Source organism: Nerophis lumbriciformis, linkage group LG24 (genome assembly GCF_033978685.3).
Source record: "Nerophis lumbriciformis linkage group LG24, RoL_Nlum_v2.1, whole genome shotgun sequence".
Classification (NCBI taxonomy): Eukaryota; Metazoa; Chordata; class Actinopteri; order Syngnathiformes; family Syngnathidae; genus Nerophis; species Nerophis lumbriciformis.
The window spans coordinates 29,382,501-29,410,000 of record NC_084571.2 but is presented as its reverse complement, the minus strand read 5'-3'; the positions used below and the strand labels follow the sequence as shown (position 1 = coordinate 29,410,000).

The 27,500-nt window shown below is 41.3% G+C and overlaps 1 protein-coding gene across 13 annotated transcripts in view; it reads right to left on the bottom strand.

The window, feature by feature from the left end:
* Positions 1–27,500, bottom strand: part of srcin1a (SRC kinase signaling inhibitor 1a) — a 230,460-nt gene that overhangs the window by 160,162 nt on the left and 42,798 nt on the right. For 11 of the 13 annotated variants that reach the window (XM_061981937.2, XM_061981948.2, XM_061981939.2 and 8 more), the window contains exon 1: positions 6,809–7,938. In XM_061981937.2, the coding sequence (XP_061837921.2) occupies positions 6,809–7,447 (639 nt within the window). In that variant the 5' untranslated portion in view covers positions 7,448–7,938. Of the gene's footprint in view, positions 1–6,808; positions 7,939–10,053; positions 10,084–27,500 lie in introns of those variants that run through there. The other 2 variants (XM_061981945.2, XM_072915998.1) reach the window with 1 other exon arrangement.

Below are 27,500 nucleotides of genomic sequence, written 5' to 3'. Positions count from 1 at the left end.
GTACCGGTACCAAAATGATTTCAATACTTTTTGGTACTTTTCTAAATCAAGGGGACCACAAAAAAGGGCATTATTGGCTTTATTTTAACCAAAAAAATCTTAGGGTACATTAAACATATGTTTCTTATTGCAAGTTTGTCCTTAAATAAAACAGTGAACATACTAGACAACTTGTCTTTAATTAGTAAGTAATTAGGTACATACCGTATTTTTCGGACTATAAGTCACAGTTTTTTTCATAGTTTGGCCGGGCTCCAGTGCGACTTATATATGTTTTTTTCCTTTTTTATTATGCATTTTCGACAGGTGCGACTTATACTCCGAAAAATACGGTATATGTATATGTATATATATATATATATATATATATATATATATATATATATATATATATATATATATATATATATATATATATATATATATATATACATACATACAGTATATACCAATATTTTGGTACCGGTATCAAAATGATTTCTTTTTGGTACTTTTCTAAATAAAGGGGACCACAAAAAATGGCATTATTGGCTTTATTTTAACAAAAAAAATCTTAGGGTACATTAAACATATGTTTCTTATTGCAAGTTTGTCCTTAAATAAAGTAGTGAACATACAAGACAACTTGTCTTTTAGTAGTAAGTAAACAAACAAATGCTCATAATTAGTCTGCTGACATATGCAGTAACATATTGTGTCATTTATCATTCTATTTTTTTTGTCAACATTATTAAGAACAAGTGGTAGAAATATCTATCTATTGTATGTATGTATGTACGTATGTATCTACAGTCGTGGTCAAAAGTGTACATACACTTGTAAAGAACATAATGTCATGGCTGTCTTGAGTTTCCAATAATTTCTACAAGTCTTAATTTTTTGTGATAGAGTGATTGGAGCACATACTTGTTGGTCACAAAAAAACATTCATGAAGTTTAGTTCTTTTATGAATTTATTATGGGTCTACTGAAAATGTGACCAAATCTGCTTGGAGGCATCACTTGGAGGCAATTCAAAGCAGCTTAAGGTCCCAAGAGCAACCGTGCAGACAATTGTTCGTAAGTATAAAGTGCATGGCACAGTTTTGTCACTGCCACGATCAGCAAAAAAACGCAAGCCATCACGTGCTGCTGAGAGAAAATTGGTCAGGATGATCAAGAGTCAACCGAGAACCACCAAAAAGCAGGTCTGCAATGAATTGGAAGCTGCTGGAACACAGGTGTCATTGTCCAGAGTCAAGCATGTTTTGCATCGCCATGGACTGAGAGGCTACCATACAAGAAGGAAGCCCTTGCTCCAGAAGCGACACCTTAAGGCTCGTCTAAAGTTTGCTGCTGATCACATGGACAAAGATAAGACCTTCTGGAGGAAAGTTCCGTGGTCAGATGAATCAAAACTTTAGCTGTTTGGCCACAATACCCAGCAATATGTTTGGACAAGAAAAGGTGAGACCTTTAATCCCAGGAACGCTAGGCCTACCGTCAAGCATGGTGGTGGTAATATTATGCTCTGGGCCTGTTTTGCTGCCAATGGAACTGGTGCTTTACAGAGAGTAAATGAGACAATGAAAAATGAGGATTACCTTCAAATTCTTCACACATCAAAAGTGGTAAAGGAATGGCTAAATCAGGCTAGAATGAAGGTTTTAGAATGGCCTTCCCAAAGTCCTGACTTAAAACGCGTGGACAATGCTGAAGAAACAAGTCCATGTCAGAAAACTAACAAATTTAGCTGAACTGCACCAATTTTGTCAAGAGGAGTGGTCAAAAATTCAAGCAGAAGCTTGTGGATGGCTACCAAAAGCGCCTTATTGCAGTGAAACTTGCCAAGGGACATGTAAGCAAATATTAACATTACTGTATGTATACTTTTGACCCAGCAGATTTGCTCACATTTTCAGTAGACCCATAATAAATTCATAAAAGAAGCAAACTTCATGAATGTTTTTTGTGACCAACAAGTATGTGCTCCAATCACTCTATCACAAAAAATAAGAGTTGTAGAAAGTATTGGAAACTCAAGGCAGCCATGACATTATGTTCTTTACAAGTGTATGTACACTTTTGATCGCGACTGTATGTATGTATGTATGTATCTATTGTAGGTATGTATGTATCTATTTATATATCTTTTGTATGTATGTATGTATGTATCTATTGTATGTATGTATGTATGTATGTATCTATTTATATATCTATTGTATGTATGTATGTATGTATGTATGTATCTATCTATCTACTGTATTAATCTGTCTTCTCCCTATTAAAATAAGGAGACATTTGAACCATCGTCCTCTGACTGTGAGGCAAACATGCTAACCACCGTGCAGCCCGTCACTGTACAAGGTGCCACATGGTCCTGGGGGACATGTCACCCCTAACTAGGGATGTCCGATAATGGCAATTTGCCGATATCCGATATTCCGATATTGTCCAACTCTTTAATTACCCATACCGATATCAACCGATATATACAGTCGTGGAAATAACACATTATTATGCCTAATTTTAACCAGGTATGGTGAAGATAAGGTACTTTTAAAAAAAATTAAGAAAATAAAATAAGATTAATAAATTAAAAACATTTTCTTGAATAAAAAAGAAAGTAAAACAATATAAAAACAGTTACATTGAAACTAGTAATTAATGAAAATGAGTAAAATTAACTGTTAAAGGTTAGTACTATTAGTGGACCAATCATGTGTGCTTACGGACTGTATCCCTGCAGACTGTATTGATATATATTGATATATAATGTAGGAACCAGAATATTAATAACAGAAAGAAACAACCCTTTTGTGTGAATGAGTGTGAATGGGGGAGGGAGGTTTTTTGGGTTGGTTCACTAATTGTAAGTGTATCTTGTGTTTTTTATGTTAATAAAAAAAAAACAAAAAAAAAAACGATGTTGATAATAAAAAAAAAACCGAAACCAATAATTTCCGATATTAAATTTTAACGCATTTATCGGCCAATAATATCATAGTCTTTTGCAAGAGCTGCAATCAAAACACCGAGAAAATGCTTAAAGGGGAACATTATCACCAGACCTATGTAAGCGTCAACCTGTCGTCGCGTCCGCTTTTTCACCTAAGAAACAGCGTGCCGGCCCAGTCACATTTTGTCTGCTCACACACTAAGTGACAGCAAGGCATACTTGTTCAACAGCCATACAGATCACACTGACGGTGGCCGTATAAACAACTTTAACACTCTTACTAATATGCGCCACACTGTGAACCCACACCAAACAAGAATGACAAACACATTTCGGGAGAACATCCGCACCGTAACACAACAGAACAAATACCCAGAATCCCATGCATCCCTAACTCTTCCGGGCTACTTTATACACCCCCGCTACCACCAAAGCCCGCCACCCCTACCCTGCCCCCCCACACATCAACAACACCCCCACCCCCCATGCGTAGATTGAGGTGGGCGGGGTTTGGTGGTAGCAGGGTGTGTAATGTAGCCCGGAAGAGTTAAGGATGCATGGGATTCTGGGTATTTGTTCTGTTGTGTTTATGTTGTGTTACGGTGCAGATGTTCTCCCGAAATGTGTTTGTCATTCTTGTTTGGTGTGGGTTCACAGTGTGGCGCATATTAGTAAGAGTGTTATAGTTGTTTATACGGCCACCGTCAGTGTGATCTGTATGGCTGTTGAACAAGTATGCCTTGCTGTCACTTAGTGTGTGAGCAGACAAAATGTGACTGGGCCGGCACGCTGTTTCTTAGGTGAAAAAGCGGACGCGACGACAGGTTGTAGAGGACGCAAAATGCAGTGCCATCACGGCACGCCCTCAATTTTGTTGTCCGGGTGAAAATCAGAGAATGTTTGCCCTGGGAGAGGCAGTGAAATCCGGAAGTCTCCTGGAAAAATCGGGAGGGTTGGCAAGAATGCAGCTGAGCCACATCAGAGTGGTCAAAGAGCCGCATGCGGCTCCGGAGCCGCGGGTTGCCGACCCCTGGTTTAGGGGAACCTGCTTGTCGTGACGGAGCGGTTGTTGCTGGACACGCGACGGACTCTTGAGAGAAGAAGGAGTGCCGCGTGCATGGCGACCCTTTCAGTTGAGGACTTGAAGATATCTACCTATTCGGAATTATGACAACAAGACATTTGCTGATTGGATGAAAAGCGTTGCTCTGGTTTGTCGACAAATTGGATGTTGCTGGCAGTCTTCAAAGCACCCCAAAGCTGCCACAAATGATCGGAGGATGCGGGAAGAACTGTGGACACTCTTGTGATTTTGGATCACGTCGGACTGTCTGCCCCGCAGGATATTTGAGGACCAGTCATAGACAATTTAGAGTGAAAAGCAAATTTTATTTTCACTCGTATACAAAACATTGTTTCCCTGGCGTCGAGACTCTCCCGAAGGACAGTGCGGCGAAAACACAACAAACTCCCTTCTTGTCTCTTATGGACACACACATGTTGTTGTTAACTTTGGACGAGCGACTGCGCGACATCAAGGCCGCGGAACAGAGACACACTGCAGGCTTACACACAAACATGCATCCACAAAAATATACGCCGCACACATACATACCCCAATCCCCCAATCCAACGCCCTCGACGCAAATCCCATAAGGGGGGATGGAAGGATGGGCAGCGCCTGAGAGCTGCGGCCTTTCCTCATGACCCCGCACTCCCTCCCCCCTGTTGCTAGATATCTCGAGATGTACAAACCCCGTTTCCATACGAGTTGGGAAATTGTGTTAGATGTAAATATAAACGGAATACAATGATTTGCAAATCATTTTCAACCCATATTCAGTTGAATATGCTACAAAAACAAGATATTTGATGTTCAAATTGATAAACTTTTTTTTTTGCAAATAATCATTATTATTAACTTTAGAATTTGGTGCCAGCAACAAGTGACAAAGAAGTTGGGACAGGTGGCAATAAATACTGATAAAGTTGAGGAATGCTCATCAAACACTTATTTGGAACATCCCACAGGTGAACCAGCTAATTGGGAACAGGTGGGTGCCATGATTGGGTATAAAAGCAGCTTCCATGAAATGCTCAGTCATTCACAAACAAGGATGGGGTGAGGGTCACCACTTTGTCAACAAATGCGTGAGCAAAATGTTGAACAGTTTAAGAAAAACCTTTCTCAACCAGCTATTGCAAGGAATTTAGGGATTTCACCATCTACGGTCCGTAATATCATCAAAGGGTTCAGAGAATCTGGAGAAATCACTGCACGTAAGCAGCTAAGCCCGTGACCTTCGATCCCTCAGGCTGTACTGCATCAACAAGCGACATCAGTGTGTAAAGGATATCACCACATGGGCTCAGGAACACTTCAGAAAACCACTGTCAGTAACTACAGTTGGTCGCTACATCTGTAAGTGCAAGTTAAAACTCTCCTATGCAAGGCGAAAACCGTTTATCAACAACACCCAGAAACGCCGTCGGCTTCGCTGGGCCTGAGCTCATCTAAGATGGACTGATACAAAGTGGAAAAGTGTTCTGTGGTCTGACGAGTCCACATTTCAAATCGTTTTTGGAAACTGTGGACGTCATGTCCTCCGGACCAAAGAGGAAAAGAACCATCCGGATTGTTATAGGCACAAAGTTGAAAAGCCAGCATCTGTGATGGTATGGGGGTGTATTAGTGCCCAAGACATGGGTAACTTACACATCTGTGAAAACGCCATTAATGCTGAAAGGTACATACAGGTTTTGGAGCAACATATGTTGCGATCCAAGCAACGTTACCATGGACGCCCCTGCTTATTTCAGCAAGACAATGCCAAGCCACGTGTTACATCAACGTGGCTTCATAGTAAAAAAAATTGCGGGTACTCGACTGGCCTGCCTGTAGTCCAGACATGTCTCCCATTGAAAATGTGTGGCGCATTATGAAGCCTAAAATACCACAACGGAGACTTCGGACTGCTGAACAACTTAAGCTGTACATCAAGCAAGAATGGGAAAGAATTCCACCTGAGAAGCTTAAAAAATATGTCTCCTCAGTTCCCAAACGTTTACTGAGTGTTGTTAAAAGGAAAGGCCATGTAACACAGTGGTGAACATGCCCTTTCCCAACTACTTTGGCACGTGTTGCAGCCATGAAATTCTAAGTTAATTATGATTTGCAAAAAAAAATAAAGTTTATGAGTTTGAACATCAAATATCTTGTCTTTGTAGTGCATTCAATTGAATATGGCTTGAAAAGGATTTTCAAATCATTGTATTCCGTTTATATTTACATCCAACACAATTTCCCAACTCATATGGAAACGGGGTTTGTATGTTGTAATATGTGTATGTGCTTTGCTATGGAGATTTTTTTCCCACTCAAGACTGGGGCCCCTTAGGAGCCCAGTCTAGATTCAATTTTTTTACTCATCCTTCCCCAGCGTTTTACCTTTTCCCCATCTTTCAGCGTTCCTGTTCTGTAACCCTATACACCGTTTGTTTGTCTAATCTTGAACGGGTTTGTGCTGAAAACAAAGTTTCGTTGTACTTGTGCAATGACAATAAAGACCTAAAGACCTAGGCAGGTGGCCAAATACTTTTGGCAATATAGTGTATAATAACTGGACAGCAGTTATGATAATCAGCTCAATTTGAAATAAATCAAAATTGGTACCAGTATCGATTCCAGGTACCAGGAATTGGTTCAAATGTAAACGGTACATATTTGTAATCATAAGCATTACAGCCATCAATTATTTATGAGAAAAATAGCTGCAAAATGTGAACAGATTGGTGGTCAACCAGTGCCTGGATCCTATCAGAGGATCCAAATGGACTAAAGGTGAGCATGCCAAGGTTTGGAGCGTTTACCTGTTCTCTCGCAGCCCTCTCGGCGCTCCCTCTCATGCTGCCGTGCGACGGCGAGGGCGAGGGCGGGGTGTGGTGCTGATGCTGCAGCTGCTGCTGATGCTGCTGATGCTGCTGCTGCTGCTGGTACTTGCTCTTCAGGTGGTCCATGAAGGCGTCCCGCTTGCGCTCCATGTCGGCCTTGTGCAGGTTGGTGAGGGCCTCCAGGCTCTGGGCCGCCGTGACCGTGTGCCGGTGCTCCGACGTGTGCACCAGGCCCACGTTGGAGAAGCGCCGGCCGCTGTTGCCCAGCGTCCGGTACTCCCGCGGGTACTCCAGGTCATCTGTGGAGATCATGTGAGTGCCACCGCGCTCAGGGTCTGCAGGACAAAAGGGAGTGTGTAAGGTGAGGACACACACACACACACACACACACACACACACACACACACACACACACACACACACACAGGTAGGGCAGATGGGAAGAGATAGGGAGAATCCCAGGGCAGAGACAGAGACGGGGTGGAATGTTAGACTGTTTGCAAGGCACAAGCATTGATTCCAAGTGCTGGCAAGGCAAGAAAAATGGCGAGTAAAGTAAAGTGCTTGCGCGATAATCAGAAAAGGAAGAGGCGCCGAGCGAACTTGCTGTTTTGTCATCTTTAAGTGGCTTTAATGATCCTCTTAAGGAAGCGCGGGCTAATTGAAATTCAGCGCTCGGCTCCGGTCGGCTCTTCCTCGACATCATCATTCGCCCCTGCACCTCCAACCTCTCTCCCATTTGACAGAAAAGCACAGCCCCAAAGCAAAGAAAAGAGCATGACTGGAAACACAAAGTGAAAATGCGTGGAGGGATTAAAGGGGAAGTGCACTTTTTTTTGGAATTGTGTCTATCATTCACAATTCTAATGTAAAAAAAGAACACATTTGTTTGTCTTTTTTTTTTTTTAATGTATTCTAAATCGCAAATAAACACTAGCAAAAGTCAGCTAACAATGGAACAAATGGGAGTAGTCACTATAAAGCGCTCTAAATACAAGTTTTGGTAACACTTTAGTATGGGGAACATATTCTAAGTAACAAAGACTTAATTTAGAGTAGGGCTGCAACAACTAATCGATTAAATCGATTAAAATCGATTATAAAAATAGTTGCCGATTAATTTAGTCATCGTTTCGTTGGATCTATGCTATGCGCATGCGCAGAGGCAATTTTTTTTTTTTTTTTGTAAATAAAAAAATATATATATACATATACATATATACATACATATATATACATACATATATATATGTGTATGTATATATATATATATATATATATATATATATATATATATATATTAGGGCTGCAATAACTAATCGACTAAATCGATTAAAATCGATTACAAAAATATTTGCCGATTAATTTAGTCATTGATTCATTGGATCTATGCTATGCGCATATGCAGAGGCGATTTTTTTTTTTTTTTGTAAATCAAAAAAAAAATTATACATATATACATATACATATATACATATATACATATATACATACATATATATATCCATCCATCCATTTTCTACCGCTTAATCTCTTCGGGGTCGCGGGGGGCCCTGGAGCCTATCTCAGCTACAATCGGGCGGAAGGTGGGGTACACCCTGGACAAGTCGCCACCTCATCACAGGGCCAACACAGATAGACGGACAACATTCACACTCACATTCACACACTAGGGCCAATTTAGTGTTGCCAATCAACTTATCCCCAGGTGCATGTCTTTGTATATATATATATATATATATATATATTAGGGCTGCAACAACTAATTGATTAAATCGATTATAAAAATAGTTGGCGATTAATTTAGTCATCGATTCGTTGGATCTATGCTATGCGCATGCGCAGAGGCAATTTTTTAATACATTTTTTATAAACCTTTATTTATAAACTGCAACATGTACAAACAGCTGAGAAACAATAATCAAAATAAGTATGTTGCCAGTATGCTGTTTTTCCCCCCAATAAAATACTGGAAAGGATAGAAATGTAGTTTGTCTCATTTATCTGATTATTAATCGATTAATCGAAGTAATAATCGACACATTGATCAATAATCAAATTAATCGTTAGTTGCAGCCCAAATTTAGAGTTATTTGGACACTAGGGGAACATTCATTAGGTACACCACTACTATATGATCCAATTTAGTTACTCTTTCAACATCCATCCATCCATTTTCTACCGCTTGTCCCTTACTGTACTTCTTTTATGTTTTGTTGGACATAAACATGTTGGGAAACAGCGCTCAGGAGAACGCATCAACCTAGTCCGGGGCTCTAAAGCAGCATGCAGCTCTTTAGCGCCGCTAAAGATGTGATGCCAAAAAAATAGTAGAATCGACTATCCTGTACTTGGTATCATTACAGTGGATGTTAGGTGTGGCGGACCGGTACTTTTCAGAGGCGGTATAGTACTGAATATGATTAATTAGTATTGTGGTACTATACTAACAACCCTAGTTTGCGTTTATAACAACAATATCGCTGTATAATATCAGAATCAGAAAACCTCTATTGTCATTGTATGGAAACAACGAAATTGGACAGCAATCCAATTCAGTGCTTTTAAAACAAACCTACATAAAATAGTCTTAAGACAACAACAATAATAAAACAATTTAAAATTTAAAAACATAATAAAATGTAAAAAAAACATTGCACAGTAGATCTTTATCAGAGGTAAGCAAGTAATAAAGTGGTAAGTGTTCAGGTAAGTGCAGAGTTTAGGGCAATAACAGCTCTAGGATAGAAACTGTTTTTCAGTCTATTTGCCCTTGCTTTGATGGTCTTATAGTGCCTCCCTGAGGGCAAGAGTTCAAGCTGGGTGGGATGAGTCCCTGAGGATGCTGCTTGCTAATAGACTGTATTTAAATTATTCACATGTAAAAAATACCTAAGGGGTTATTGTTTATTGTGAGCAAACTGTGGTGCTGAATTTCCAATAAAATAATAATACTTGGTTAATATTAAGGTCAACAAATGCAGCATTGTTGGCGCTTTTTGGATGGTTTTTAGGGGGTTTTATGGGCACAACATGACATCATGACTCCTATTAGCTCCATTGCGAGCTGACTTTTCTTTACGATTACTTACGAGTTAGAATGCATAAAAAAAAGACATATGTGTTCTGGTGAATAACAGGCAGAATTACCCCCAAAAGTGCTGTTCCCCTTTAAAAAAAACAACCAAAAATGATGAAAGGAAGCTCTTTGCCGTGTGAGTTACCTTGTTTGGGATAACAGGCCCTGGCATGTGCTGGAAGAGAAACATGCCAATGGGTTAATTCATGTGTTTGTGCACAGGAGTGTGCAGGCAAACGCACGCAGGGAGCACACCAAAAAAGCGCTATTGTCGGCGTAATAGCGCTTTCTCACAATTACAATCAGTGCATGCATAATCACGTGTTCACGCGGGCTTGGCACGCTGAGACGTGGCCTGCCCGGGAACGCTAATGACAATGCTTGACAATCAGCACATATTGCATCAGGCACACACACGCACGATCGATGCGGAGATGGGTCGTAAAAAATGCACGCAGAGGTGGAAGGGTAATTGAGTGTATGGAGTGCATAAAAGCCTTGTCGGTTCCGACGGCAAGAACACGGAGCAACAGACTGCTAATGCGGGGAGAAGACCCTTGATGCAATGCGGGATGTGACACAGCATTAAATGCGACACGGGGGATATTCAACTATATACAGCATGGGAATGACATCATTTAAAAAAAAGTTTACAGCACACTACCCCCAAAAAACCCCACCTCTTGTTAAATAAAGGATCTTTGATTGACCTTATTTTCTCTTAAAATGATCAGAACCCTCCTGTCATACAGAAGATCTTTGCCTCATGATTAGGGATGTCCGATAATATCGGCCGATAAATGCTTTAAAATGTAAATGATCGGTGTCGGTTTCAAAAAGTAAAATGTATGATTTTTTAAAACGCCGCTGTGTACACGGACCTAGGGAGAAGTACAGAGCGCCAATTAACCTTAAAGGCACTGCCTTTGCGTGCCGGCCCATTCACATTATATCTACGGCTTTTTACAGACACAAGTGAATGCAAGGCATACTTGATCAACAGCCATACAGGTCACACTGAGGGTGGCCGTATAAACAACTTTAACACTGTTACAAATATGTGCCACACTGTGAACCCACACCAAACAAGAATGACAAACACATTTCGGGAGAACACCCGCACCGTAACACAACATAAACACAACAGAACAAATACCCAGAACCCCTTGCAGCACTAACTCTTCCGGGACGCTACAATATACATCCCTCCCCCTTCCCCTCCAGATAATTTTGCTTAGTTCAAGTAAAATACCCCTCTTTTTTTTTTTTCTTTTCCTTGTTTTTGAACACTGACTTTTTGCAGTGGAAGTGTTTGTCTGTATCAGCTACTTCCAGGTTGGGCAGTACAATTTTGAGCTGTGGACAGGTCCATGAAAAAAAATTATGCATCAGCACCGGCAGAAGTTCACCAAAATGAATAGCTTCTTCCTAGTCTCATGTACAAACACTAAAACCAGTGAAGTTGGCACGTTGTGTAAATGGTAAATAAAAACAGAATACAATGATTTGAAATGTGAACTTGTCAGACCACAGAACACTTTTCCACTTTGCCTCAGTCCATTTTAGATGAGGCGTGGTCGGGGGTGGGGTGGGGGCGTGGTTAAGAGGGGAGGAGTATATTTAGAGCTAGAATTCACTAAGTCAAGTATTTCATACATACAGGTAAAAGCCAGTAAATTAGAATATTTTGAAAAACTTGATTTATTTCAGTAATTGCATTCAAAAGGTGTAACTTGTACATTATATTTATTCATTGCACACAGACTGATGCATTCAAATGTTTATTTAATTTAATTTTGATGATTTGAAGTGGCAACAAATGAAAATCCAAAATTCCGTGTGTCACAAAATTAGAATATTACTAAGCATGAAGTGCTCTAAAACTTGCTGGTAGACGGCTGCGTTGACCCTGGATCTCAGGAAACAGAGTGAACCGACACCAGCAGATGACATGGCACCCCAAACCATCACTGATGGTGGAAACTTTACACTAGACTTCAGGCAACGTGGATCCTGTGCCTCTCCTGTCTTCCTCCAGACTCTGGGACCTCGATTTCCAAAGGAAATGCAAAATTTGCATGGTTGGGTGATGGTTTGGGGTGCCATGTCATCTGCTGGTGTCGGTCCACTCTGTTTCCTGAGATCCAGGGTCAACGCAGCCGTCTACCAGCAAGTTTTAGAGCACTTCATGCTTCCTGCTGCTGACCTGCTCTATGGAGATGGAGATTTCAAGTTCCAACAGGACTTGGCGCCTGCACACAGCGCAAAATCTACCCGTGCCTGGTTTACGGACCATGGTATTTCTGTTCTAAATTGGCCCGCCAACTCCCCTGACCTTAGCCCCATAGAAAATCTGTGGGGTATTGTGAAAAGGAAGATGCAGAATGCCAGACCCAAAAACGCAGAAGAGTTGAAGGCCACTATCAGAGCAACCTGGGCTCTCATAACACCTGAGCAGTGCCAGAAACTCATCGACTCCATGCCACGCCGCATTAACGCAGTAATTGAGGCAAAAGGAGCTCCAACCAAGTATTGAGTATTGTACATGCTCATATTTTTCATTTTCATACTTTTCAGTTGGCCAACATTTCTAAAAATCCCTTTTTTGTATTAGCCTTAAGTAATATTCTAATTTTGTGACACACGGAATTTTGGATTTTCATTTGTTGCCACTTCAAATCATCAAAATTAAATGAAATAAACATTTGAATGCATCAGTCTGTGTGCAATGAATAAATATAATGTACAAGTTACACCTTTTGAATGCAATTACTGAAATAAATCAAGTTTTTCAAAATATTCTAATTTACTGGCTTTTACCTGTATATATATATATATGTATGTATATATAATAAATACTTGACTTTCAGTGTATTCTAGCTATATATATACACAAATAAAAGAAATACTTGAATTTCAGTGTTCATTTATTTACACATATACCACACATAACACTCATCTACTCATTGTTGAGTTAAGGGTTGAATTGTCCATCCTTGTTCTATTCTCTGTCACTATTTTTCTAACCATGCTGAACACCCTCTCTGATGATGCATTGCTGTGTGGCACGCACAAAAGAGTCTGGAATCTTCCATCTCTCCCTAGCATGGCCCAAAACCAGTCAATCTTTGCTTCCTGAGGAAGATCTTCACTGCCAAGCACTTGGTAGTCCATTACTTCTTCCCGGAGGCTATCCAGGTCCAATCGCAGCTGCGGCTTGGAACTTACAAGCTGTTATGAGAGTAGCGTATGTGTGTGTGTGGCCCTTTAAAAGGTGACAGCATGTGAGGTGAGTGACGTCAGTGAGTGTGTGGGCGAGAGAAGAGAGGGAGCGGTAGCGTGAGTGCGGGCGGGGACTAGTTTGTTTTGTGTTGGATTGGCTGTGTGCAAGCAATCAATGAAGCAAGATTTGCAACTAATCGCCGGACTCATCATTCACCCTAAAGTCGTCCGCTGTGGATACCCACTGCCGGGTAAAGTGAAGGGTGTTGCCCCGAGCATACATCTGCTCTGGAGAAGTGTCTTCCCTGCGCTCTTCGACTGCGGTCTGGGAGCAAGAAGCAGGAAAGGTGCAACAAAGCATATTTCTTCATCTTACTCGTCGTCGGCGTCGCCATGGCTGTAGCTTCTTCGTTCTTCTGCTTCGTCTCCTTGTTGTGTGCGCAGTTGTGCACTGCACTCTCTAAAAGCCCTAAATGTTATTGATGTTATAGATGGCAGTATTGTTCTGTTTAGGAGTGTCACAACATTGCTGTTTACGGCAGACGAACTGCTTTACGGTAGACAAAAACGTGACTGCTGTTGTTGTGTGTTGTTACCGCGCTGGGAGGACGTTAATGAAACTGCCTAACAATAAACCCACATAAGAAACCAAGAACTCGCCCTCGATCATTCTACAGTTATAACATGATTGGGCAGGCACGCTGTTTATATTGTGGGAAAGCGGACTGAGGTCCGCATGGAGCTGGAGGGGGTGTGGCCTCCAGCTGCGCCTGAATTTCGGGAGATTTTCAGGAGAAAATTTGTCCCGGCACGTTTTCGAGAGAGGCGCTGAATTTCGGGAGTCTCCCGGAAAATCCGGGAGGGTTGGCAAGTATGCTGTTGACACGTCACTCAGGTCCGCATGGAGCTGGAGGGGACGTGGCTTCCAGCTCCGCCTGAATTTCGGGAGATTTTCAGGAGAAAATTTGTCCCGGGAGATTTTCGGGAGAGGCGCTGAATTTCGGGAGTCTCCCGGAAATTCCGTGAGGGTTGGCAAGTATGATCATTCTACAGTTATAACATGATTGGGCAGGCACGCTGTTTATATTGTGGGAAAGCAGACTCAGGTCCGCATGGAGCTGGAGGGGGCGTGGCCTCCAGCTGCGCCTGAATTTCGGGAGATTTTCAGGAGAAAATTTGTCCCGGGAGGTTTTCGGGAGAGGCGCTGAATTTCGGGAGTCTCCCGGAAAATCTGGAGGAAGGATTTGCCAATTATTGTATTCTGTTTTTATTTACCATTTACACAACGTGCCAACTTCAGTGGTTTGGGGTTTTGTACCATATTTTCCACAAAGTGGTGTACTTCTTGTGTTATCCCGCTAACTGTAATGCTCCATTTAAGATAGCGTTCGGCCCAAAACTTTTGCAGAGTCAAATAATCCTGCAAACAAAGTTACTGCAGTGATAATGAAATCAACTCTCTGGCAGACAAGCATGAAGGAGACCGATCGGTCCATTCAAGATGAAGTGATGATAAACGGAGGTGAAACGTGCCGACAGGCTGATCGCGTTAGCATCGAACTCGCCGCCGCACTTCTCTGCAGATATCCCCTTTGCACTTCATTAGGCCGAGGCTCGATGTGCATCAGCTAACAAGTGTCGGACTCAAGAGCCCCATCAGGACGGGCTGCGCGAAAAACAACTCAGGAAAGCAACAATGGCGGCCAAGTGATGCTTTCGCTGATAACGCTCACCCACAAGAGTCTGCACAGAGGGGTCGAAAGAGGTCCGGCAGTGGGATAAAAAAGTTTAGAATGGCGCCAATAAACTATAAACTTTGCAAAGAGCAGATAGAAGGTCTTTATTAGCTGCGTGGGCTGGGGGAGCGAGAATAGAATATGTGAATTTATGCTTACTGGCGTCACTGGCACCTCATATAATCTTCACATAAGCCTGCAGATAAAGCAAGGCACTAAAAAAATCATTTTAATGGGGGGGAATAGACCTGCACAATGTTATCAGACCTAATATAAGAGTGGGTTTAAAACTGTGTCAGTATTAGAGCTCTTCATTTAAAGGGGTCATATTATTATATTTGTTTTCTAGGTGGTAGCGGTTTTTGTGTATTAGAGATCCCCCAAAGGGCCCAAAAATGCAAAGCATAAAGGCGTCGAGGAGATATTTATACAACAACTTTGCCTTGTTCTAAATGAGCTGTTTGACGGGGTCATATTGTGAGGTTTTTCTACTTTTGAAACACTTCCTTGTGGTCTACATCAGTGTTTTTCAACCACTGTGCCGCGGCACACTAGTGTGCTGTGAGATACAGTCTGGTGTGCCGTGGGAGATTATCTAATTTCACCTATTTGGTTAAAAAATATTTTTTGCAAACCAGTAATTATAATCCGCAAATAATGTGCCGTTGTTGATTGTCTGTGCTGTCTGAGATCGGCAGACTTACCACGTTATACTCTTCCATATCAGTAGGTGGCAGCCGGTAGCTAATTGCTTTGTAGATGTCGGAAACAGCGGGAGGCAGTGTGCAGGTAAAAAGGTGTCTAATGCTTAAACCAAAAATAAACAAAAGGTGAGTACCCCTAAGAAAAGGCATTGAAGCTTAGGGAAGGCTATGCAGAACGAAACTAAAACTCAACTGGCTACAAAGTAAACAAAAACAGAATGCTGGACGACAGCAAAGACTTACTGTGGTGCAAAGACAGTGTCCACAAAGTACATCCGAACATGACATGACAATGTCCCCACAAAGAAGGATAAAAACAACTGAAATGTTCTTGATTGCTAAAACAAAGCAGGTGTGGGGAATAGCGGTCAAGGAAGACATGAAACTGCTACAGGAAAATACCAACTAAAGAGGAAAAGCCACCAAAATAGGAGCGCAAGACAAGAACTAAAACACTACACACAGGAAAACAGCAAAAAACTCAAAATAAGTCACGACGTGATGTGACAGGTGGTGACAGTACACCTACTTTGAGACAAGAGCTATAGTGATGCATGCTTGGTTATGGTTTAAAGTCCTATTCAACAATTGCGACAATGACTTTTAATTGTCAATATCGGCTGCTGAGTTACATTTTTTAATGATTTCTACTGGTGGTGTGCCTCCGCATTTTTTCAATGAAAAAAATGTGCCTTGGCTCAAAAAAGGTTGAAAAACACTGGTCTACATAACATGTACCGTATTTTCCGCACTATAAGGCGCACCTAAAAACCTCCAGTTTTCTCAAAAGCTGACAGTGCGCCTTATAATCCGGTGCGCCTTATATATGGACCAATATTGAGCCACAACAGGTCTCGCAACTACGGGCTGCATAACGTAACCCCAGCCTCTACTGTAGCGTCTATTCTATGCGCCTTATATATGAACACAGTTTTAAAATAGGCCATTCATTGAAGGTGCGCCTTATAATCCGGTGCGCCTTATAGTGCGGAAAATACGGTAATGGTGGTTCGTTGGTCAAAATGTTGCAAAGATTATGTTTTAAAGACCGTTTTTGAAGCCGCTTTCTGACAGTCCTTTCAGGATGCGCAGTTTTGTGGGCGGTCTTATTTACGTGCCTCCACTTCGACTGCATCTTCTACCCCGTCATCCATGTTGTAGTTTTAGGTGCTTCCATATGGAGCAGGGGTCCCCAAACTTTTTGACTGGAGGGCCGCATTTGGCTAAAAAAATTTGGACGAAAGCCAATTGCATATATATGTATATATATATATATATATATACATATATATATATATATATACATATATACATATATACATATATATATATATATATACACACATATATATATATATATATACACACACACATATATATATATATATACATTTATATATATACACACACATACATATATATATACAGTATATACACACACACATACATATATATATATATATATATATATATATATATATATATATATATATATATATATATATATATATATATATATACACACACATACCCACTCACACATACATACATACATACATACATACATACATACATATATATGTCTTAATAAGGTTATCCAAAAAATAGTGCTCGATACCGTAGTAGAGCGCAATATATGTATGTGTGGGGAAAAAATCACAAGACTATTTAATCTCTACAGGCCTGTTTCATGAGGGGGTGTACCTTCAATCATCAGGAGATTTTTAAAATCTCCTGATGATTGCGGGTACCCCCCCTCATGAAACAGGCCTGTAGAGATGAAATAGTCTTGTGATTTTTTTCCCACACATACATACATATATATATATATATATATATATATATACACACACATACCCACTCACACATACATACATACATACATACATACATACATATATATATATATATATATATATATATATACACATATATGTGTATGGTTGCATGCATGCAGTTGTATTTCGGCCAATTTTTTTTTTAGCCCAATGCGGCCCTCCAGTCAAAAACTTTGGACATATATACAGTATGTAAAGGCGTTGAAGAAAATAATAGCACAGGCAACACAGTAGACGAGCATGTTTTGACAAATCTGGATATCTGAATATACTACTACCGGTTGTTGTAGTCCGCGGCTGTCTCAACTTTGCACTTATTGAGTCACCGCAAGTCTGCACCGCCCCCAGCGGTTATTTATACAAGTGGGGAAAAGTCACCTGAACACACCACGTCCAACACACCCACACACACACTGAATACGATTATACATGCAGAGCGCAGAACTCCCAGTCTTCTTTCAGGACTACCACTGAACTGGACTTCATCCTGACAAGAGAAACCGTCTCCCATACCTGGAAGCCCTGCTGGAATTCGAGCGGATCCATTGATTTGCAAGAGTCATCCAGTACGTGCGCATCAAAGTAGGTCGCAGGGAGTGGAAGTAAGAGAGGCGGCTTCGTTGCTCGCTTGGCTGAATGATAAGAAGGATGCCCACTGCACTAGTATTCATGGGATAGACTTTGGAGGAAGGCCAAGGCTAAATATCCTCCAGGCTCCTGAATAAACTCTCGAAATGAAGCAGAAGTTTAACCCACTCCACAATATACTAGCGCATCGACTCTGTTTGCTTTGACAGTCGGTCCTTCCTTTATCTCCGATGTCTAATTTACTGAGAGCCCGGTGTGGGGACGCCAGCTGCGACAACATAACCTGCTGAATATTTAACCAGTGACGAGGCCAGGTGAGGAAGGCAAACAGCGACGGCGAAAACTCAATCAGCCGTGGCCGAGAGCTGTTGGCATTTGGAATTCTGTGGCGTTCCGAATGGAAGCGTCTGGCAAATAACTAGGAGGGAACAACATAGCGCAGACCTGGGCAAACTAAGGCCTGGGTGCCTTCCTGTGTTTTCAAATGATTGAAGTCTTGAATAGGGTTGTACGGTATACCGGTATTAGTATAGTACCGTTGTCAGAAAAATGGTATGTAAATTATCAAAAAACGTTCCGTTCTCTGAGTTCCCAGTGAACAGATGAAAGCTGTCTTTGTTGCACCAAACCAAAGGCTTGGAAAATTTCATTGTGTACGATGGGAGGAGACGGGAGGGGTTATCTATTGTGATCCAAGACTTGCCCAAGCTCGATCCAGGACCAGCCCAAGCCCGAGGCATCTTTTTCTTTGGTGTTAATGTGACCGAAAACAATGGCTGTTTACATACGTCCTCATAACTCATAACATACATACGCTCTCACCCTGGACACACACTATTCTCCCCTCAGGCAGGAGACTACGGTCCATCCAGACCCACACCTCCCGCCACCTGAACAGTTTTTTCCCCTCGGCCATCAGGCACATGAACAATAACTCCTAACAGTAGCTCATTTGAATTCCTTCTAAGAGTATAACAAGATCTGATAGCTCAGTTACAGCTCTTGTTATTACCAAATCTGTGTTATATGCAGTGTTGGGTTAGTTACTGAAAACCAGTAACTAGTTACAGTTACTAGTTACTTTATTTCAAAAGTAACTCAGTTACTAACTCAGTTACTTACACCAAAAAGTAATGCGTTACTGTGAAAAGTAACTATTTAGTTACTTCTTTTTTTCTTCTTTTTTTTTTAAAGCTCCCATTAATGCCCTTTTAGCCTTCATTTCAGTACTGTTATTGCACTGGAGAATAATACAATCTGTTGATCAACTTGACATGCATTTTTATTTTCCTTTTAACATAATTAATGAAAATCAGTGCAACATAAAAAGGCATTCCTCCTTTCTTTATACTTGGACCAATGACCATTAATAAAAAACAAGTTTAAGTGCAACATAAGAAGGCACATCATCTTCCTTGAAACATAGGTAGTGAAATAAAGCCTGACATCTGGAGTGATGCTGCTGTCTTCCACACTTGGAGCCATGGATTGTAGAATCCTTGTTTTCAGTGGCAGGATCATTGACACAGATGGTGAAGTTTCAGTGCTCAGTAGAGATGGAACACTTTTGAGGGGTTTAAGCACCTGGAGGACCTCATCTGCCACTCTCACATCATCATCAGACAGGGTGACATTTGTCTTCAGGGTGTTGTGGGTCAATGCAGAGTATATAGCTGCCTGCTGCTCCAACATATCATAAGTGGAGTTCCACCTCGTTGGGACATCATGTATGAGCAGGCAGCTTGAGCATTTCTTGCTTTGTCTTAAGCACATGAGCAGCTGTTGTGCTTGGGTGGAAGTAGGAAACCTCCTTCCTGATCCTCCAAAGGAGGCGCTCCATCCTATTGACTGAGATTCCCTTCTGTGATGCCAAATTCACTACATGTGCAAAGCACCTATCTGTGGTCCCAGTCCTGCCTCATTCTCTGTAATTATTTGATTTTTGGCATTATCACGTGTGACTGGGATATCTTTATCTTCCATTCCTCCACTGCTTGTGTCAGTACCTGCGCAAGGTGACTCTCGTAGAGGGGGCGTGTCTTCTCATCTCCCAGTCTGCTGTGATGAAGTGAGGGCTTATAGTTCCGCTGGACGTCCACTCGTCTGTCATGAGCGCAACAGATGATGCTCGGGATAGTTCATCCACAACTTTTTTCTTCTCCTGCTCATAAAGATCTGGCACAATCTTATTGCTGAAGTGGGTGCGCGACGGGATGTCGTAACGTGGCTCAAGCACGTTCAGCATGTGTTTAAAACCCTCGTTTTGCACAACCGAGTCTGCACCTATAAACACACCGGGGCGTTCAAGCTCCTCCGTTACCCCGCTCGCCATGACCACGCTGTGTGTGGACTGAACGTGCCAACAACTTTTGTTTTGTTTCATATATCAAACCACGGATCACGTGTGTGCCTCGATCCCCTCCCCACACCCACACCCACACACACATAGACCGCGCCTCTTTTCTTCTCTCCGGCTTGTGACAGAGGAAGATTCAGAAGAACGACACTGCAGCGCTTCTGTTTCTAGCCGATACTACATCAAAAGTAACGTAAAATAACGCAGTAACTCATCATGTAGTAACGGTAACTAAATTACTGAATATAAAAAATAACGCGTTAGATTACTAGTTACTGCCGAAACTAACGGCGTTACAGTAACGCGTTAGTCCCAACACTGGTTATATGTGTTTTATGTTGCACGATTGCACCAAGAAAAATTCTGTAACCCTGTACACTGTTTGTTTTGTCTAATCTTGAACGGGTTTGTGCTGAAAACAAAGTTCCGTTGTACTTGTGCAATGACAATAAAGACCCATCTACCACCCCTGCCTCAATTTGAGCCAGCAATAAACCCTGTTGACCCCTGAACGTGAGATGGACTTGAAATTTCTCACACACCTCAATGCACTCCACAAAATCGCGAATCGCCCTTAACAAAAACAACAAATCCTCATGATCCTTGTTTGGTTTCTGGTTGCATCTGACGTCCAGTCCGATGCTTAACAAAAAAAAACAGGACTACAGCCAGCGGGTGCACTTTACATTTTCTTTCCATTAGCCGTGAAAGCCCAGCTCTGCGTCAGAAAAGCCCGGAGCGCTAAGAGATAACGGCCGCCCACTGAAAGGAAGCCATCAGAAGGAGGTCAAGCGAGGAGGGAGGAATGCGAAGGACCCGGGTGTCCGAGCGCGGAAGGAAAAACTTACGTCTTTGTCAATTACGGCAATTTACCTCCAAGGAGAGCTTTAATAAGAGGCCTGGTTGCAACCTGCTAACCCTCTCTACATCCCAACTTTCTGTTTCCCGGGGCAACGGCGCCGCTGCAAAGCATCTGTTGTACACAAAAGCACTCAGGACAATTGGAGCGTGGCGGCAACGTCTGACAGCAACGTCTCTCGGGTTGTCTGCTTGTGGAAACACGGCGGCTGGAGGAGACGTGTACTTACAACGCCAAAAAACACGAAGACACAACAGCTTAATTATGCTGGACTGGCCTACTTGGTTGTCAAATTCATCATCTAAGGCAACCCGCGGCTCTTTAGTGCCGCCCTAGTGGCATTTTTTAAAAAAGAATTGAAAAGACATAATTTTTATGTTTTAGTATGTTTTTTTGTTTGAGGACAAACATGACACAAACCTTCCCAATTGTTAGAAAGCCCACTGTTTAATATGTTTGTGTGTATGCTTCACTGATGACAGTATTTGAACATCGTTTTGTCCTACTAATTTCGGCGGTTCTTGAACTCACCATAGTGTGTGGACTGTGACGCAACAGTTTGTTTACATGTAAAATCTTCCACTCCTTCTGTCTCATTTGTCCACCAAAGGTTTTATGCTGTGCGTGAATGCACAAAAGGTTTTGATTGATTGATTGAAACTAGAGATATCCGATATTCCGATATTGTCCAACTCTTAATTACCGATTCCGATATCAACCGATACCGATATATACAGTCGTGGAATTAACACATTATTATGCCTAATTTTGTTGGATGCATTAAACAATGTAACAAGGTTTTTCCAAAATAAATCAACTCAAGTTATGGAAAACAAAAATGCCAACATGGCACTGCCATATTTATTATTGAAGTCACAAAGTGCATTATTTTTTTTTAACATGCCTCAAAACAGCAGCTTGGAATTTGGAACACGCTCTCCCTGAGAGAGCATGAGGAGGTTAAGGTGGGCAGGGTTGGGAAGGGGGCTGGGGGGTGGTGTATATTGTAGCGTCCCGGAAGAGTTAGTGCTGCAAGGGGTTCTGGGTATTTGTCCTGTTGTGTTTATGTTGTGTTACGGTGCGGGTGTTCTCCCGAAATGTGTTTGTCATTCTTGTTTGGTGTGGGTTCACAGTGTGGCGCATATTTGTAACAGTGTTAAATTTGTTTATACGGCCACCCTCAGTGTGACCTGTATGGCTGTTGACCAAGTATAACTTGCATTCACTTGTGTGCCTTTAAGGTTTATTGGCGCTCTGTACTTCTCCCTACGTCCGTGTACCACTCCGTACAGCGGCGTTTTAAAAAGTCATACATTTTACTTTTCGAAACCGATACCGATCATTTTGAAACCGATACCGATAATTTCCGACATCACATTTTAAAGCATTTATCGTCCGATTATATCGGCAATCCGATATTACCGGACATCTCTTTCACAAAGTTCTAAGGCAAAAAATTCAGTTGCATAAATTCAGTGTCAAAAAACAATAAAATTATTCGTAATAAAGACAAATTAAACTCCATACTTGTCTTTTGTAGGCGTGACGTCGAAATGCCGAGTGAAAAATATCAACAGACATCTACTGTATTCATCTTGTTTCTCATTAGGCTAACAATATTCTGACTAAATTTCATGCATTCTCGTTTGCCCATATGTCTGCTGGTATGACGATAAAGATACCGTATTTTTCGGACTATAAGGCGGACTTAAAATCCGTTCGTTTTCCGGTGCGCCTAATGTACGGAGTAATTTTGGTTTTGCTTACCGACCTCAAAGCAATTTTATTTGGTACATGGTGTAATGATTAAGTGTGACCAGTAAATGACAGTCACACATAAGAGATACGTGTAGACTGCAATATGACTCAAGTAAACAACACCAAAATGTTACATGTTCCATTGAAAATATAGAACATTACACGCGGCGCTCAAAAATCTATCAAAACGTTTTAGTACGACTTTGGTAAGCTATGAAGCCGCACCGCTTGATGTTTTGTCGGTGCATTAAACATACAATTATTATTATGCTGTGTGTATAAGGTAAGACATTATCTGGCGTTTTGTTTCGCAATATTATGCAAAAGCAACTTTTCTTACCTTCTGGTACCTGCTGATCTGTATTTGGAATCTGCATAAATACTGAAAATGTGCGCACTTTCACCTTTGTAGTTCGTAGTCGATAAGCTTCTTCTGTTTCTCTATCTTCTTGTTATGGGACATACATCCTCCGCTGTTGCCATTTCTAATATAAAGTAGTGTAAAGTTCTTACTTATATCTGTCAGTAAACTCGCCATGAAAGCGCTAAAACATACCAATGTAGTGAGTTTACATTATTCACCCAAGGAACTTTAGCTATTAGAGAGTTCCGGTCGGACGGTTTTTCACGGCCTTGTTGTTTCCGGATGAGAAGATGCTGCTCCGTTATGGACTTAAGTAAAGTCTGAATGTCATTAGAACAGTTAGCGCCACCTTTTGACACTTCTTTCACCCCCGTCCTTGCACGCTACACCGCTACAACAAAGATGACGGGGAGAAGACGCTGCCGAAGGTGAGCCACGTAAATAAGACCGCCCACAAAACGGCGCATCCTGAAGAGACTGTCAGAAAGTGGCTTGAAGATGATCTGTAAAACATCATCTATGCAACATTTTGCCCAACGAACCACCATTACATGCTATGTAGACCACAAGGAAGTGTTTTACATTTAGAAAAAAAACATAATAATATTAGAATTATTTTATCTAAGTTATCACAAAAACTTTGTGTTGAAATGAGTTCCCGGCGAGAAGACCAAAAGCTGTCTTTGAACCTACCAAGAAGAAGGCTTGTAAAACTCCACTGTGTAGGGGGGGAAGCAACATGAAGGGGTTTCTGTTTCTTTCATGTATTGTAATCAACAGAAAGATATTGTCTGACCCAAGAACTACAAAAGCGAAGAGGAAGCAGGACCAGACTCCCCTCCAGGCACTGCTTTTTTGAACTCTTTTACGAACCTCTTTGAACTCTTTTACGAACGCTCTATTTGAACTCTTTTTTTGAACCTCTTTTTTGAACTCTTTTACGAACCGCTTTTTTCAACCGACCTTTTCTTTTGAACTGTTTTGTAATCAAAGGCGATGGCTGTTTACGACCCCCGTCCCTTTGGAAGCAGCTGTTGCCATGTGGACAGGGAAGGTCCAAATAAAAGAAGGAGGCGTGCAATCTTTTTGGCAGAGCGTGCTGAGACACTGTGCAAGGGTACCGTGTCCAGGCGTCTGTCCTCAAATTGAGCCAAATTGAATTCTGTCTCTGTTTAATTCTTTGCTTCTTGTCTTGTTTAATAGATGTCATCAGTGTTTGAACCTGACAAATATGATCCCTTTAATGCGCTCTATAATCCGGTGCGCCTTTATATATGAAAAAAGATAAAAAATACACCATTCATCAGCAGTGCTTCTTATAATCCGGTGCGCAATATGGTCCTTAAAATACGGTACTCTTTTTGATTTAAAACCAATAAGTCTAGAACAGTGGTTCTTAACCTTGTTGGAGGTACCGAACCCCACCAGTTTCAAATGCGCATTCACCGAACCCTTCTTTGGTGAAAAATATTATTATATATATATATTTTTTTTTATTCAAGACAAAGTTATATGTTTTTTTACTGGTGCACAAAATGAACCGTGCATGAACATCACCTTGTTCCAAGAACAAAACCAACACATTGCATGAACTCACAACAAATTACTGTCAGGTTCAAACACCGAACTATCTATTACACAAGACAAGAAGAAGGAATCCAGCAGAGACAGAGTTGAATTTTACTCATGAGGAGAGACGTATTGGGCTGCACACTCCGTCACAGTTTCCCCCTACGCTCTAAGGTACAGTCCCACGTGCTCCTCTATTTATTCGGGAGTTAAGATCACTGAGGCTGCTTCTGAAGGGAGGGGTAATGCAATCAATCAATTCCTTTATTGTCATTGTCATAATAACACTTAAGTCATACATGTCAACAAGATTTTGTTTGAGCTATGTCCAGCGGCATAGAAACTGCATTGATGTGCAGGTTGACAATAGTTTACATTTTAGCATGGTCAGGAAGATCGCAATAAGAGGGACGTGGGGGTGGGAACAGTCAGATGTCTGATGGGTGTTACGTTAATGTTGCAGCAATGGAATGTCCAGAGCACAATTATTGAGGTGGTGACGAGTGAGGTAATAAGCAAAGGGACAGGTTGTTCATTTAGCAGTCTCACAGCCTGGGGATACAGACTGTGAGACATTCTGGTGGTCCTGGCGCGAATCGATCTATACCTCCTTCCAGAGGGTAGCAGGTTGAAGAGGCCATGTGCTGGGTGGTATCTGTCCTTCAGGATGTTGTGTACTCGCTTTAGGCAGCGAGTTGTGTACATGGCACTCATCTCTGGGAGTATCGTCCTTGTAATTTTCCCCCGCAGCCCCAGTAGACACAATACGTGATTATTTAGAATGGAAATGCGCTGACATTCGTGATTTCGCCCTGTCTCTGTTTTGTCTGCGTTGAGGTACTCGATGTCCATACTTGGCTGTCAGCAGGCAGGGTCAGTATACATAATTATTCTGACATTTACACACCTGCAAATCAGATGGAAAATTAAAGGGAACATTGTTTGGGGGTATCCATAACACGGTGGTAGGGATACGTTTTTATTTACACGATGAATCGGGTGTGTTTTGACCTTCGCCGAACCCCTGAGACCGACTCACCGAACCCCTAGGGTTGGATCGAACCCAGGTTAAGAACCACTGGTCTAGATGTAGACAAAGAGGCTTGAAAGACAGGTGGAAGTGATCATGTGACCATTTCCAATGCAAAGAGGCCATGTCAACCTGAATCAGGACCTGCCTTTATTGGACTCGTGCATCCAGCGCTGCAGCGCCGTGCGTCGCCTCCAGCGGGCGCCAACCTAACTGCTTGATTGCTCGAGTCTAATCGAGTGTTATGTGTCCCGAGTCTAATCGAGTGTTATGTTGTATCAAACAGCGGTGGGTGCGCTTGCCTTCGCATACACGTTGACACTTAGTTAACTGCGATACGGCCGAGGATGTTTGTGCGGATGCAGTGCTCGGCGTATGCATATTCATGAGCGTATTAGGAAGGTAGAATAGTGTCCCAGAGAGTCTTTCCTCACACGGCGGCACTAAGAGCAATCAAAGGGCGCAGACCTCCAGCAAGGCTAATAATAAACCCTCCTAATGTATGCAAAGCTGCAAATGAAACCTTCTTACATGTGGGGATACTTTGTTTTTAGCCAGATGTGTATGGAGAGCCAAATGGGACAGAATTAAATAAATCAATCTTTAAACAGACTACTTAAATGTGTCATTAATTAATAACAAATTGAAATAAACGACATACATGTGTTAATAAATGTGTCATTAACCTATTCAATACAAAATTACATTTGATTACGATACATATATACTGTATGTAAGTAATATATATTAGTAATATATAGTATTATAAATATAAATATATATGTAAATATAACATTATTATCTAGCCAGCTCAGCGGGCTTGTGGTTAGAGTGTCCGCCCTGAGACTGGGAGGTCGTGAGTTCAAACCCCGGCCGAGTCATACCAAAGACTAGAAAAAATGGAACCCATTACCTCCCTGCTTGGCACTCAGCATCAAGGGTTGGAATTGTGGGTTAAATCACCAAAAATGATTCCCGGGCGCGGCGCACGCTGCTGCTCACTGCTCCCCTCACCTCCCAGGGGGTGAGCATGGGGATGGGTCAAATGCAGAGGACAAATTTCACCACACCTAGTGTGTGTGTGACTATCAGTGGCACTTTAACTTAACTTTAACTTTTTTTTACTTTTAACTTTATTTTTGACACTTAATTATTTCAATATTGAATTAATTATCTAAATCAGTGGTTCTCAAACATTTGATTACTATACATGTATATGTAAGTACTATGTATTACTTATATATTAGTAATATATTGTATTATAAATATATAATATATATAAATATAATATTATTTTTGACACTTAAATGCAGCTGAGATAGGCTCCAGTACCCCCCATAATCCCGAAAGGGACAAGCGGTAGAAAATGGATGGAATTTATTATATATATGGATATTATTATAAATATAAACATAGATGTAAATATATTTATATTTAATAACATTATTTTTGACACTTAATTATTTCAATATTGAATTAATTTATCTAAATCAGTGGTTCTCAAACAATTGATTACTATACACATATATATATATATATATATATATATATATATATATATATATATA